This window comes from Habropoda laboriosa, unplaced genomic scaffold, assembly GCF_001263275.1.
Source record: "Habropoda laboriosa isolate 0110345459 unplaced genomic scaffold, ASM126327v1 scaffold158, whole genome shotgun sequence".
Taxonomy (NCBI): domain Eukaryota; kingdom Metazoa; phylum Arthropoda; class Insecta; order Hymenoptera; family Apidae; genus Habropoda; species Habropoda laboriosa.
In genome coordinates, this window is record NW_017100280.1 from 233,709 (window position 1) to 249,646 (window position 15,938).

General features: G+C 33.1%; 1 protein-coding gene across 1 annotated transcript in view; it reads right to left on the bottom strand.

Annotated features, from left to right (window-relative positions):
* The window catches only part of LOC108573586, a 200,152-nt gene that overhangs the window by 3,652 nt on the left and 180,562 nt on the right, over positions 1 to 15,938 (bottom strand). Inside the window, exons 26-31 of the mRNA XM_017936049.1 lie at positions 9,058 to 9,256; positions 5,346 to 5,604; positions 3,723 to 3,834; positions 3,527 to 3,649; positions 2,170 to 2,324; positions 1,275 to 1,354 (exon numbers count right to left, since the gene is read on the bottom strand). Of these exons, the coding sequence (XP_017791538.1) occupies positions 1,275 to 1,354; positions 2,170 to 2,324; positions 3,527 to 3,649; positions 3,723 to 3,834; positions 5,346 to 5,604; positions 9,058 to 9,256 (928 nt within the window). The remainder of the gene's footprint in view (positions 1 to 1,274; positions 1,355 to 2,169; positions 2,325 to 3,526; positions 3,650 to 3,722; positions 3,835 to 5,345; positions 5,605 to 9,057; positions 9,257 to 15,938) is intronic.

Genomic DNA, 15,938 nt, shown 5'->3' on the forward strand with positions numbered 1-15,938 from the left:
CCGTTGAATAATAAATAATTTATTTCAGGAGCCAATGCGATTACCCTTTGACAGTCTAATAAAATTACGAATTACGGTAAAAAAAATGTATATTTCACACGTATCTTTTCAATAGTTACACCGTGTGTGATCATTTTTAGAACGCGGGATACGTAACCCTACGTCATAGTTATGATAGCAATATCTCGTCCCTTTCTAACTGTCTTCCTAAGAGTCCCTCTTGGGTTAAACACATATATTTGACGCTCTGCCCGAGTCTCACGGGATAAACTGTCGAAGGGTTACGTAGGAGTTTCGTAGACTCCATATCGAGCTTTACGTCCCAAAAACGGTGTCTTGACAGTAGAGGGTTAAGGATGGTGTATGATTTTTATGTTATAATTGCCTTGTATTATTCCTTTATTTTCATAAATTTATTCTTTCTCAAATTTTATAAAATCAGTATCAATTACATTCCACTTGTACTCTCAATTTTTATCATTTCACTTTGGCAATTTTCTTTACTCCTTGCACTGCGAATGAATCTTCCAGTGACATGCTATTTTCAGACTATTTAATTTACTGAAAATTACAGTGTGCCAGTAAAATAAATATTTCTCTTTAATTTTTCGTCAAAAAATATTATTTTCTTAAAAAGGAAATTAAAAAAATTACGCACCGAAGTTTATTACGACCATGAGTCTATACTCTGAAGTAAATCGTTGCAATAATGTAATTCAAATGCTTAAGAGAATTTAGCTAAGTAATTTTGTAATGCAACGGTATAAAAGATATTTATATTTATATTTATATTTGGTGTATATAATTTCATCAATTTTCTCTACTTTTTGTTTCGTGGAGTTGACCGATTTGGCAAATGAACGGCTCATATATGCAACTAATTTTTGGTAGACATATTCTAGCTACGATCGTGTTAATTCACACATGTTCATACTGATTATACTAGCGTTAAAATCTTATATCTGCTTTTAACTAGGTCTACATATGTAAGTGTAATACTGTAGAAGGACTTAAGTAAGTCGTAAATATTTATAGCCACTGAAAGGTTTTTAAATGTTAGATTGATAATTTGCAAAACATTTCTACAAATTAAATTTTTTCGAAAATAAAATTGTCTAATGAAATTATACTGATATTTAACAGTAAAAGTGGAAGTTTCTTTAGCAAGGCAAGAATACATTGTTAAGCAGTCAATTTCTTTTTATCAGAGTAGATCGAAGGAATCCTTAAAAAGTAAAATTTGAATTTATTTAACATTTAGAAAAAAAACTTACGGTATCGGTTCAGAGTGCGTGTCGATGTGTAATGCTTCATTAAGTTGCGAAACATGAAGCTTGCTCCCTCCCATTCTTGGCTGTAAATTTAAAGAAATAAATGGTAATTTCAATTAGTAATAAATTAAAGAATGGAAAATTAAAAGAAAATGAATGAAAGATTCGTTCGCAAAAGGAAATGTTACGTTCTGATACAAATATTAAGTATTAGAGTACTAAAAACATACCTTCATGTTTATGTACCTTCATTCATAAGTACTCACTTTTTAATATCACAAAATGATAACAGATAGAAACAATTATTATATAGAAAAAATTTATCATTTTGGATGATAAATATAAAACAATATGATTTTCAAAACTATTTTATAATCTGTATAGTAATATTTCGGCAATTACACAAATTATCATTACGTACTGGATATTATAACGAAGTTCGTAAAATCAAAAGTGTATCGTTAAAATTACACATATATTTCATAATAATAGTTAAGTATAATATTAAATTTTAAATAAGCGCAGGATTGCATTACATGTTTAACCCTTTAAACTCCAAATTTTTTTTTAATTTTCTTTTCAATAATTCCCTATTATTTTAAGTAATTTATTTGAAATGTACTCTAAAAGACATTTAGTTGATAGGAACCAATTTAAACAATTTTTTTTTTTTGCTAATTATATTGAAAATAGCATTAAGGGTCATATATATGTGCACCTATTGCTTATCCAGGTAAAAAAAAACACTGCAAAATATAATACATATTTAAACTGGTAATTTAAAAATTATTTCATTCATACCTGTGAATAAAACTGATGTCGAGTCACACTCGACAAAGGGTTAAAATATGATCAAGTTTATATTTGAATGTAGTGAAAATATTTGTATAATACTGACCAATGAATTGTAGTGTGGCTGGATTGTGTTTATATTAACTGGTCTGGACGGCATATAATGATGGGGTCCCATACTCATTTTCCCTCCAGCTGATCCATTTGCCAGCAGACTGTGTGCAGCTGGAGAGGCAACTGGTTTGTTTTGCATTGGCGTTTCTGTAGTTAATACACACCGTTGTAATATTTATTCAAAATTACAGATAGAAATGAAAAATATGTTACACTTGGTGGAAAAGCTATAACGAGGTCGTAAATCTCGACGTTAATCTTTTCGTGACCAGTAGGAGGCATACGTCTCACTTGAGTATCGAAACAAAAATTGATCTCAATTTAGTATTCATCACAGGCGCGATGATCGATAGGTAAATAAAAAATTCTTCAAAAAAATGATTTGGCCACAAAAGGATTAAGTGAAAACATCGATTGATCTAGCCGCACACAGGGCCGTTCTACGCATCTTACAGAAGCCCCCAAATCTCAAGTCAGAAATCGAGTCGAGTATGTAGAGGTAAACAAAGGCACGTGATTGGGACAGGAGCGCATTCACAACCTTCAGATACTGTAACACTAAACTGGAGAAGTCAAAGATGTATGACCAGCGTTGTACTTTTGGCGAAAGACATAAGCTACTTAGAATAGTAATACTCCACTGGAAATTAGGAAGCAATACGGCTCTGGCACTGTATTGGCAATGTGTGACCCTAATAACGATCCATGTAAATTCGCTTTTGAACTATCGTTTGCCAACCAATAGCTAGAGTCCCTTGCATTTATACGTCGTTCAAAATGAGAGTAACCTCGCTCTCGGACCGATTCTCGTCCGTTCTGCGCATGGACAGAGAGCGTAGCAGAGGGTAAGACGGAGAAAAACGTAGGTGGTTAAGTGGGGGTTTGGACGTTCTAGTGGTTCTAGCCCTGCCTTAGGCACGTCCCATGCGCGAAGCGAGGTTACTCTCATTTTGAACAGAGTATATCACGTGCTTATTGTTAGTAAGCGAATGTTTTGTTTACCTCTAACTGACTCGACTCGTTGGACGGACTATAGCGGCTATGATTGGATCAGTATAGATCCTTTTTTCTCCGTTTTCATGACTTTTTTTTAAATATACTGTAATGGAAGTACCGCTGCCAAGTTGACTTTGGATCGCTCTAACCGAGCCTCGAGCTCCTTATCTTACCCAAATGATGTTTTGACGATCGAATTTCACGTTATTTCACTCCTGTCTGATTTTACGACCTCCCTATAGCTCCTTTACCAAGTATACACATAAATTAACGAAATACACGATATATTATATGATATTTTTATGCAAAATTAAAATCGTAAGTTTTATTGTTTGAATCAAATTGAAAAATACCTGATCTAAGCCCGGGTTCTGCGATAACTTCGACATAAGAGATGGGAAATATCCCCTTTCTGTCTCCAATACGTCCTTCATACCAGTTTTCATCGACTCTTCTTGTCAATACAACAAGTTCGCCTAAGGAAATAATACTTCATTGTATCTTGATCATGAAAATTATCTCTTCTGCTAGTATTTTTGTCGTATTTACCTTTGGCCAAAGATAACTCAAGATTTGTTTGAGCGACGAAATTGAACTTAGCTCGTGCTTGACCTTCGTGGGGTTTCTTTGGTGTCGTTCGCATGCCATCGTATGGCAAAATCTGTAGCGCATATAGTAATACGAACAAGATAATTAAATGTAAATGTAAAAATACAGAGCTTATATAAGAATCTACCGTAATTCTAAATTCTTTTAATATATCCATTAAAATGTTGCAAACAGAATATTATTCTTCCTTAAAGGTCAGCAGCTGTGAGAAATAGCTTAAAAGTAAAACTTGCTGATGATCCCATATTTTTTCAATTTCAATATTTTACAAATTACAACAACATAATGTATTTAATGCAAATTTTACATTTGTTTCTCAAACGGTCATTATATTGTAAAAAACTGCAACATAAAAGTCGGAGATTGCCCAGAACGTCTACTTTTATCAGTGAATATACATTTTAATAGGAATAATCTTAATATCATTGTTTAAAAGAATTCTTGGATTTCTATTCTTCATCTTAGACTTTTAAACGTATGTAAAATTAACAAATTTATGGAAAGTATTGAAATCTTGTGAATTAGGTATTAAAGTAATTATATCTTTGTTTGCTTATTACAATTGATCACTAATTTACTATTATTAGGTTGGTGCATATGAAACGTTGTTTTTTGAAATGAAACTTTAGATTCATTGTGTTTCTACGAAAGCTAATGTATTTGATCAAAATAATTTCTACAGAATTCTACACACTTTTCCTAAAGATTAACTAATTTCACTGTTCCAAATAAGTATACAAAAATCATTGGTCTATGGATTAAAAAATTTTTTGAATGCTATTTTTACAGTGTTTTCTTTTCGGAATAATCTATTTGTTTAAAAAATTGTTCAACTGTTTGAAGAAATGGTAGTCTGTTAGAAAAAGGTCGAACGAGTAGGGGAGGATGAGGCAAAATTTCACATTCTTTACCGTGGATGGTTTCCAATAATTTTTCTTAAAACGTTATCATTCTAGGCCCTACCTGGCCTTCCTCTTGGCTCATTTCCAATGAAAAGTCACCAATCTTGAATTTTGCACACGAACGCTGAAGTGTCCTAACATTCACGTAATCTTCTTCAAATGCTAAATTTATATTTTTAGCAGTTTTCACCGCAGTTTTTCCGAATTTAAATTTACGTAAATAAGTTTCGCGCACAACCTGATCATTCATCATGTCACCTAATAATGTCTAAATAATTGCATTACAATTTTTTTCACTATTCAATATACACGTGCATTACAGCAAATTCCTTCTTCTTGACTGTTATGTATAAAAATTTACGATTAAACAAAATTTAATATATATTTCAACTGATAAGAAAACATTTCATTTGCACCAACCTAATACAATATTTTTTATAGCACTTGAAACTGGAAGTAATTTCCCTTATTATTCGGCTAACTTACTCAGGTTAAGTGTTTATTTCGTTAAATACAACAGAAGTTAAGTCAAGGGTGTAATTCTGATCTAAACCGTTCAAAAAGTCCATTTCTGTTTTTCCGCATTTTTCGCAAGTAACGGGAGTTTACGCATCAGGAGAGAAAGTTAATAACAGCATTAACGCGTTTTAAGTTGAATTACCTCGACGTAATTCGATGGAAACAGGCCGATCATCGCATTATGTTCACCCTCGTACCAGTTTTTGTCTACCTGTCGTCGTACAAATATTATGTCACCGCGACGGAAACTCAATTCCCTTGGAGATTGTCTGATAAAGTTATAAAGTGCCCTTGCGATGAGCCGCGGTTCCGGCGTTTGCTCCTGAGATCTGCTTCTGTGGCTCAGATCGTCGGCGAAATCGTCGAAACGATTCGGGGGAATTGGTGACTTCTGAGATGGTCTGAAATCAATGGTAACAGAACGCTTGAGTTTGCAGAAAAGAATTGAAAAATTGTTGAACAAATACACGTGTATGCAGTGATAAATACAGAACGTTCAGAAATAGCGATACGATAAAGAAAGGAAGGAAGATTCCTTTTGTGGAAGAAAGTAGAAAGTGTAAGATCAGCTTCTTTCGTATGATTTCTTTTTTTAATTAGAATTCAAGATCTGCTAGGTACGCGGCATGGTTCACTCACTCTAATGCTAAGGTACATTCTATGCAAAACATTTTTTAATGTTTATTCAACAGTAGCATTTCGCAATAACGCAACGAATTCGTTGATATCAGTAATTACACTAATTGTTTTGTATCAGAACCTGTGTAAAACTCGAGCGATATATTTATATTTGTAAAGTTTGATTTAAAATTTTTATTGAAATCATACTAACAGTAACGATAAAAGCAACTAAATGAAATAAATTACAATTCACTTTTATTTCAATGAAATTTTCTTCAAAGTAACTGGTTATTAAAAAAAAGTTGAATTAAGCTCAATCATATTTTGTGCTTATTAGATGCTTTCATGATGATCCACTTAACAACGAAGATTGTTTCGCATAACGATCTTCTGAGCAGCCTAATTATAATTTTGTAACAGAACAGAGTGAATTATATTATAAAGAAGTAAATTTAATAATTTTAGGTATGCTAGAGTATTTCAGTGTCATATAGTACTTTTTCGTGTAAAAATAAGAAAAAAGCATTATGTATTGTTACAAAATTTATGAGTGAAAACAAAAATCATTTATTTTATAAATAATCCTATTTTCTACTTAATTGTTTTACGATTGTATCTTCATGTCTACGTAATTTCTTATCATCTATTTTATCGTGATTTTTGAGCATGCATAAATTTTTCAAAATGAAATGCTTTCATACAAAATTCCTGAATATACTTCAAAAACAAAAGAACATTCTACACTTGCACATTTAACCCTTTGCGGCCGGGACAGTCTGATACGTAGGCGAGAGATTTTGGGAGCGTGTGTTGGAGATACGATATACAGGGTGGGCCAAATAAACTATTACAAGCTGCTTTTTCAGCAACCACTGCAGACATCGACTTTATGTTTCTTTTGAATTAAATGGAACAGGGGGGTTAATTTTGCAGAGTGCAACAAATTGTTTAGGGTGACTGTTACGGGAACAAAGGGGGCCCCTTCATTTTTCTTCGTTTAATGGGTTATTCCGACAGCTCTTAACGAACTGAATAACATTTACCTGAAGCATTTTTAAAAACGAATTAAAATCGATTTTAAGTACGTTAAGGACAAGTATTCGAAGTTACTTCCATTCTGTTTATAAACATGCTCTTCTAGATATTTGCTTGATAATGGGAAAATGATTTCCTGGCACATTTTCTCAACAATGCTATCCTTGTTTAGATTTCCTACTAGCGTACGATTTAAAAAAAATTGTAATTATTGTAGACATAGTGTCGGTTTGAATAGGAAGAACTTCTTCTCACCAGAAACTCAACTTTAAACGTTTCTAAAAGATTAAATAATTGATATATCAAAAATATTGCATTACTCCTTGCTGGCGAATACAGCCAGCAATCGATGTTCTAGCAACAGAGGTTTTGGAATAGTTTCATTTTGAAAATTTGTTACTTTTCTAAAATCGGAGAAAAGAGCTGAAAGTTACGTTTATATGCTCTGTAAAAATTGAAACTTCTCATTCAGTAGTTACCTCTGAAGAACATTCCCAAACTTTTATCTACTTTTGGAAACCTCGTTGTGGTGTAAGTACCTCCTTTAAATGTACGATTTATAATAAAATTTTAAACTGATCGTATACAGATATGGAAAATAGAGTTTTATACAAATTTGTTAATTTTATTCCGAAATAACTACACAGTTATCCTTCTGAATTCCGAAAATCGTGGACAATAATTGGAAAATAATGATAATAAACGATGAATAATTACGATAAACTGCATTCTTAATAAACTTATCGACTTTGTGAATTTTATTCGCATTACGCTTCCCTTTAAATATTCATGCAGAATTCTCGAAGCAAACAGCTGAGTGGAAATCAAAGCAATCTCCTTCTTTAAAGGGGTGTTCCCGCGGCTAACCATATAGACAAGACTTAATGATCCCTTTCTTAAATTAAAGGCAAAAACGGAATTATTTCATTTGCACGCATTTAATATTATCAGGACATGACTTTCCCACTTGTAAATTCCCAATTCATTTATACGCGTGACTTCTACTCATAATTTTGTGGAACAATCGTGTGATTTTTTATAAAGTGCAATTTCTCACGCTGAATCGAAGGTATGCCGTGATTTAAAAGTCAATTTAAACAGGTTTAGGTTTAAAACGATCCGTAAAATAATATTTTATTTCGAATTCCCTTTAAATCTTATCAACACATGCAAAAATATGTTCGAAAATTAAAGATACGAATTTTATATAAATCATGCGAAAATTGATGATAATAGACAGTTGGAAAGTAATTACCCTATTTGTATTACACACTTTTTAAATGGTGTATAAAAATTTCCAAATATCGTTTAAACTGATTGCTACGTAATAAAATATTTATTTACGTATCTTTCGAAATATTTCAATCTTTTACCAACTGACCAGGTGTTGAATAATTAAATTAAACATTTGGTCGTTACTATACCCACGTTAATTCAATTTTTCAAGCTAGACATTCATCGAAATCAATTCCTTCCATACAATGATAAATGTCAATGGCATGTCAGTCGTGCATAATTAGATTCACCGTAAGTCGATGGTACTTTTCGTTGCTTAAGTTATTATACAACATTCTACGTACTCTAAGTTATTTTACGCAGGCGTTGTAATAGAAGCGTAGGTGAGACACGTGTAACGAGCATACGAAACAATTCCATTTCATCTCATTTTTTGTCAATTATTATTTGGTAACACGTAAGAGACATGAATTAACAGAAATAGTTGCAAAATATTAGAAGTAATATTAGATAAATTAGAACATTGAAAAATATTTCGAATTTAACTTGCGAAATATCGTACAGGTATTACGTAAATCAATTATAAAACTAATTTGCATCAATTGATTGATCACCAATTAACGACGTCTATTAGTAGAACATTACGTAAACAGATCGCATACAAATTCTTCGCATTCAACGATCAATGTTACTTTATAACAAAATTTCAGCAATATTATTATTATTATTATTATCAAGGATTTCTATTAATTTTGTCATTTAATCACAGGCAAAATAGAAGCAAAATTAGAAATTTACATCATAGACTCGAAGGAATTACCATAGCAGATGCGCTTTGAGCTTCTTATCGAGAAGCTCTAACGTTTCATAAACGAACACTCGCGTTTCTTACGAATTGTCCGTTTCTTCCGTACGAGACGAGCTGTTCTGAATTAATAGCAAATTGAGAGGATGAAACTTACATGAAGTTATGTCGCCGTGAATCAGCATCGTGCAGCTCCTGGAGGTATTTGCGACGACGTTCTTCTTCATAAACGCGCCGCATATTCTCTGCGCTTCGACGAGCGAGCTCTTCCTCACTCCATGGTTCTTTCGCCTCTGTACGCACTGGTGAACGATAGTGAATCGTCACCTCACCCTCCACATAACGCCTCGGTGATTCTGCGATGACAGAGAACGTTCGTTATTACACTCGCATCACTTCCCCAATATCGCTTATTTCTGTTTAATTTAGCCATGCGTTTCCATCTTCTTGGTGCAATTTTTAAATTACACAGAGTACGACCGAAAGTATCTATTACACTTTTAGCATTGGTTAATAAGTTTATTATGGAATAATGGGCACATGAACTTTGCAAGAAACAATGTAACGACACTCGCCCGGCAATTCTCTAACGCGAATTGCCGCGCTCACTCTCCCCTCTCCGGTAGTATTGTACAAGGAGGTGATTCCATATGCAAAGTAAATGAAAAACGTAGAATAAAATTTTTTCGGTAATTACCTGGAAAATGGGGCTTCAACTCCAGTGATCTTGATCTTGGGATATGTTGAAGAGAAGATGGTCCTGAGTGACCTTTGTCCGAGGCGTGAAACGATTGTGGTTTAAAAGTTACGAGAAAAAGAAAATTGTACATGTTACGTTACATTTATGTGATTAAAAATGAAACTGCATGTGCATTTGTATAGGACTGCGATCCTAATAGTGGTAAGGTATTGACCTTCTGCGTTTAGGTTAGGTTATGCATTTCTTTTAGCCTAACCTAACCCGACTTTCTGAGCTTAAGTTTGCAATTCTCGTTTTGTCGCAACTTTCAAACCGCAGTCGTTCCACGCCTAGGACAAAGTGCATGTTACTCAGGACCCTTCCCTCTACAACATATCAGAAATTCAATAAAATGGGAGTTGAGGCCCCCTTTTTCATATAATTACCATTTTTTCATCTGAGGCTCCGTTTGAAAATCCCTCATAGCTAATGTAAGATGTATCGTGTTTGCATACAATGTCTACGCGACTTTTACGAGTGACTAGGCGCAAGAAAGAGAAACACAAAATTTGATTAACAATATTTCATTATGCCAATTAAGGAACTGGTGCCTTCGTGCAAACGCACGCAACAAATTTTCGAACCCGATTTTCTCCGAACAAATGTTATTCTACGTTTATTATCTATTTTTGCACGAGGAATCATCTCTTGGCCTGCTTGTACAATATTTTCGGACACACACTGTATACACTGCCATTCGTAGGTATTGAACTCCTATTATATTCGTATAGAAAGTATTGTACGATTGAAATTACATTTCTGTTCGCCAAAGTTAATATCATGCAGCGAAGCGCAAAAGTGTAAGCAATGAGTTGCCACTGATACTAGTCGAATTCGTTCAAATTATGTCGTGTTTGATGTCATTTTCATCAGAAAAATCTCATCAATATGTTGAAAAAACATTCCGATGAAAATTTTAGATGAAAAAACGTTAAATTAAAAAAGTTGGTATTTAAATCGCTTGGTTGCCTCGACTCACGTTTCATCCTTATCTTTTATTCGCTGTCCTTGTCTACGTTCGGCAAACTACGAAGGCGGGCGCGAGGCTCGAAAACGTAGTCCCTGACTCTACAAGTGTCAGGTTTAGGTTCCTTGCGGACTGACACTTGTGGAGAATTTACTGTACTGACAAAGTTTGATGGGAAAAAATTGGGACACCTTGTATGTATACTGATATATTTGAAAGCTATGTTAAATTTCTATGTTAAAGTTAATATCATGCAGCGAAGCGCAAAAGTGTAAGCAATGAGTTGCCACTGAAACGGCCAATACTGCTATATTTTGCACTAAACAATGGGGTACAAACGCCTAAAGTAATTAGTTGAGTATTTTACATAGAATGTAACACTTTTCATTCGTTTTTAGTTGCTACAGTTGTGTAAGTAACTTTGCATTCATCTGCAATTTTTCGTAACGAGTACCCCTTATTGCACAAGGAAATGATCATTTTCGTTACATCTTCACTAAGCGGCTTTATATTGCGTTCCTTCCTCAAAACAGACTGAAGTAACTTGTTCTAGATTCTTCAAATTACAACAACGAAGCGATTGTCAATTTACGATTTACAAAGACACCCACTACTTGTTTCGTATGTCATCTGTGTACCTCAGGGAGCATACAAAACTGGCATCACATATCTGTTTTCGTTAAATTCATTGTATATTGTTACTAAAAACGAAAAAACGGTCTTACATTCTATGTAAAATATTCAATTAATTATTTTAGTCGCTTGTACCCTATTATTTAACGTAAAATATAGCAGTATTGGTCGTTTCAGTGATAAATTAGCGTCGCGTGTTTACACTTTTGCTCATTACACATTACAGCAGAAGAAGCGAGTTTTAGCATCGAACATGGAGTTGATTTTAAACCTATCTACTTTTAATATTTCCAAGTACAATACTGCCAGAGTTGTCTACGTGTAGCACACTACGGTTGCAATGAAAATACGACTTCTGGTATCCAGAAAATGTCAATTTACGAAAACTAGGGAAGGAAGTTTAATGAAAAATGCAAAATTTGATTACTGTCTTCTTTTTGGAATATATGAAGGGAGTTCTGAATGGAGTATGAATCAGTAGAGACGATATACAAGGTGGACCGCGTAAAACAGGACACCTACGTTTATCTTCCCTAGCTGTGATGGTACGAGGAAATTTTGATATTCAATTTAAATGGTTTCAAAGAGCGAATAAGAAGGGAGACAAATTTTTTTTTATAAATGCCATTTTTGTCTGTTTTCTTCAAGGTCGCCTATATTCTTTTTTGCACGAATGTATATATTTTTGTATGTTGTAGCAGACATTATTGTGCATTTAAACATGCATAATAACCTTGGACTTTAACATTTTAAATCGAATATGTAACTTCCTTTCATTGTTGCCGATGAAATTTTCAGCATGCATATAACTAGCAAAAATCTACGAAACGTATTGTTTAAATTTTCATTATGGGCGCAGATATAAAAGTTGCAAAAAGCAACTGTCACTGTTTTCTTCGTAATTTCGACCATTTTCAATTTTTTCAAAATTTTGTTTACACATCACCTAGTAAACTAATCCTTCTAACTTCTAAAGAAAAAAAACTCAAATCGTTCGTTCCAATAAAAAAAAAAGTTATTCCGTTTTAAACGGTGTTCGAATACTTTTGTTCGCCACAGTATATCAAAGATATCAGTCTAATGGAACTTCAAGTCAACGATATCATTATTCGTTGATTAATATCGGCACGAAATGTACACTATCGTTAATGAAATGCCCACCCGGTGTATTGGTATGCATGTATCATAATGACAAATGGAATTAACGCGTAAATTATGACCATTGCCCCATTGTACATGACAGCGTTCAATAATCAATACCCTTTGCGTATCTTACGTTCGAGTGATTAATCATCGAACAAATGTCACGACGCGAACCATTTTAAAGGAGTGTACTTAACGGTAATGACGTTTTTACTGCGATATAATTTTTTCAATTATGAACATTGCAATATACGTGTCCTAATTACTACTTAAAAACTGTTTATAAGCATACACGTTTTATTAATTATTTAGCATACTGACATTGCTCTTACATTTAAATTTATAATTACTATTTAAACGTAATTTCTGCATTTTTAAATTCTGCGTCTAACACTGTGTATACAGGGTGTCCCAGGTTTTAATGGCCAAACGTTGTCAGTATATTCTATCAAACATACATTACCGGCCAAAAGTTTCGAATCGCCTGCTAATTTACGGTAAAATTGAATCCTCTGCTAATTTTTTATAGATTTGAAATTGATGTTACGGAGATCGATAGTATTTTACCTTATTTCGATTGATTTGAGCGAGGAAAAATTGGTTAAATTATTCTTAAAATTGCTAACTTTATTCCGGAAATTTTTGTATAACTTGTAACGCACAGTGATTCCAAACATTTGGCCGGTAGTGTAGGTGTTTTGAAGCTTTATCAAAAAGTTATGGCAACAATACAAAATTAAGAGAAGAATAGCAGACTCGCGGTTACTGCGATATGTGTAATACAGAAACAGATCAGCAATATTTACGTTTACTCTGTTTATGCAAGAAGCAACTAATACTCCATCTCAAAAATGTCCACTGCAATGCAAGATTGACATTAGATAACAGAATTTATTACTCTGCGAATTTCGTTATTATTTTGTTTCATTTCAGTAAATGTATCGTTGATTTTTTGTACCAATTCATTACGCGATCTTATAAATATCGCGCAAATATCGATGATCTATTTCTATATTACATCGCAGTAACCGTGAGTCTGCTATTGTTCTCTTAATTTCGTATTATTGCCATAACTTTTAAATAAAGCTTCAAAAGACCTATGTTTGTATAACATTCTTTTTTATTTCGACCCATGGAATATACTGTCAACGTTTGGCCATTAAAACCTGGGACACCCTGTATAAGGTGCACTAAAAAAAAATTAAAAAATCGATTACCATGTAGGGTTGACATTGTAAGTTAACATTTGACACAAGAATGTATCAGTTTTTCATTTGTACGTAAGTAGTTGCGCGTTCCAAAAACTGCTGTTCAACATAAAATATTTACAAATTTGTTGAATTCTTGAAATAAATAAAAAGTTTTCTAGTATTTCATGAAAGAAGGTTTCAAATTTTATAGAAATATGATTTCTATATCTTTATGAACTATCCAACAGAATACAGGTACAGTAAATTCTCCACAAGTGTCAGTCCGCAAGGAACCTAAACCTGACACTTGTAGAGTCAGGGACTACGTTTCCGAGCCTCGCGCCCGCCTTTGTAGTTTGCCGAACGTAGACAAGGACAGCGAATAAAAGATAAGGATGAAACGTGAGTCGAGGCAACTAAGCGATTTAAATACCAACTTTTTTAATTTTACGTTTTTTTATCCCGAAATTTTTTTTTTTTAATTTCAGATGAAAAAAGTAAAATTAAAGAAATTATATTTTTCTATTATGAATTGTCGAGCCGTGAAATCTCGTAAAAGAAACCGAGTGATGTAGCGTTACACGCTTGACTGACTGCGAGCGAGATAACATAGGCGCAGCAATGACGCTTCTATACTGACACTTGTAGAATCCAAACTGACTGACACTTGTAGAGAATTTACTGTAGTTTAAAAATTAAAATCCAACTAGTACGTAAGTATATGGCCGCCCCTTTTTCGTGTTTTGTAACAAATTTACCCTATAATGTATTTCAATCCTTGCCAATTCTCTAAGTTTTAATTTCCAGTACACTAGTGCATGATAAAAAGATTCTTAGACACAATTTAACAACCATGACCGAATGTTGTGAACTTGGAGTACATGAAAAAGTAAGTAAAAAATATAAAGTGTGTTCTTCCATACTTGGTGGAAAATTAATTAAAGAGAAAATGCTTTGAACATCTGGAACTACAGTTATGCTTCGCTACACGTGTACTATTTGCATTTACGCTCGGATATATTCTATCATATTTCATTTTCATAAAGACACAGCTGACGATATAGACGTTTGTTCAAGAAGGAAACAAGCACTTTTAGCGATGTTTAAATAATTACTGTAAATGCACGTACAAGTAGATCAGCATCTAGATAACTTGGAACAATGATACACGATATGCAGATACGCATCTCTTCTTTCGTGGTGTTACCTTACGAAACATGAGATTTGAGGGCCTTAGAGGTAAATAATCATACGTTTTATTTTTACAGTTATCAGACGCGTCATCATAAATTCAGCGTACAATATTCTCGTACATTGTGCACTTTTTATTCAATGTCTTTGCTTATTGGATTTATCGAAAGAATAAATTATTCCGATTTTTCTTATCAGATGTCAAGTCTTACTAATAATCCGAGTATTAAATTACTGCTTTTCACTCTTAAACGTTTTTTAATCACACGATTATTCATAGATAATGAATATTTTTATTCCAATTAAATGAATTGAATATATTATACTACTACTTTATGCAATCATGAATAAAATTGTATAATACGTATCGATGATTAGTATGGAAGATAATGCTAAAAATTCCTGCATAATCTTTCAGTTTGTTACCTTGTAATTATTAATTGCTATTAATATTAATATTAATTATTATTATTACTATTGTTATTAATATTCACACATATTGATATATGTTGCATCCATTTCATTGGTATTAACACAGAGTAATATTGTACAGTTTAAAAATTTATTTTCAATTCACGTAAGTTCATTTTATAAAAGTTGTTAATTCTACTATCGTACATTTTGCATTATTAATTCACAGGTTATTTCCCTCCAAGATAACATAACTGATAACAATAGTGCTCGTCTAAATCATTTATCATTAGAAACTGTATATTGAATTTACTTTTTCCCAGTTATTTGCGTATATTTTACCGTCAAATCCTCTATTCGTTTTGGGTTAATACATTAAACCGCAAAGAAATATAACAAATGTTAAAAAGTGAAAAAGAAAAAGAATTTCACGTTTTTAATTTTCACGACCTATACCGGCCTACCCCTATGTTGTACACAGTGACCCAGAATCAATGTGTTCATGAACGTCTTTGCATTTCTGATTCTCTCGAAATTATCAGGGCATGCAAAAACTCTACACCGGAAGACCGGCGTTTTATGCGAAAAATCAGATCGTAGATAAGGAACATTGGTTTAACCTATATTGAGGTCTTAGCGTGTTTAGCTTGTTCAGCAGAAAATACATGGCTTCTTCGTTTACACTTTGAAAGCTTTTACTATTTAGTCAATAAATTAGGAATTTCTTTGTATAGAAGAAACCACGAAATTTGTCAATTTTTTTC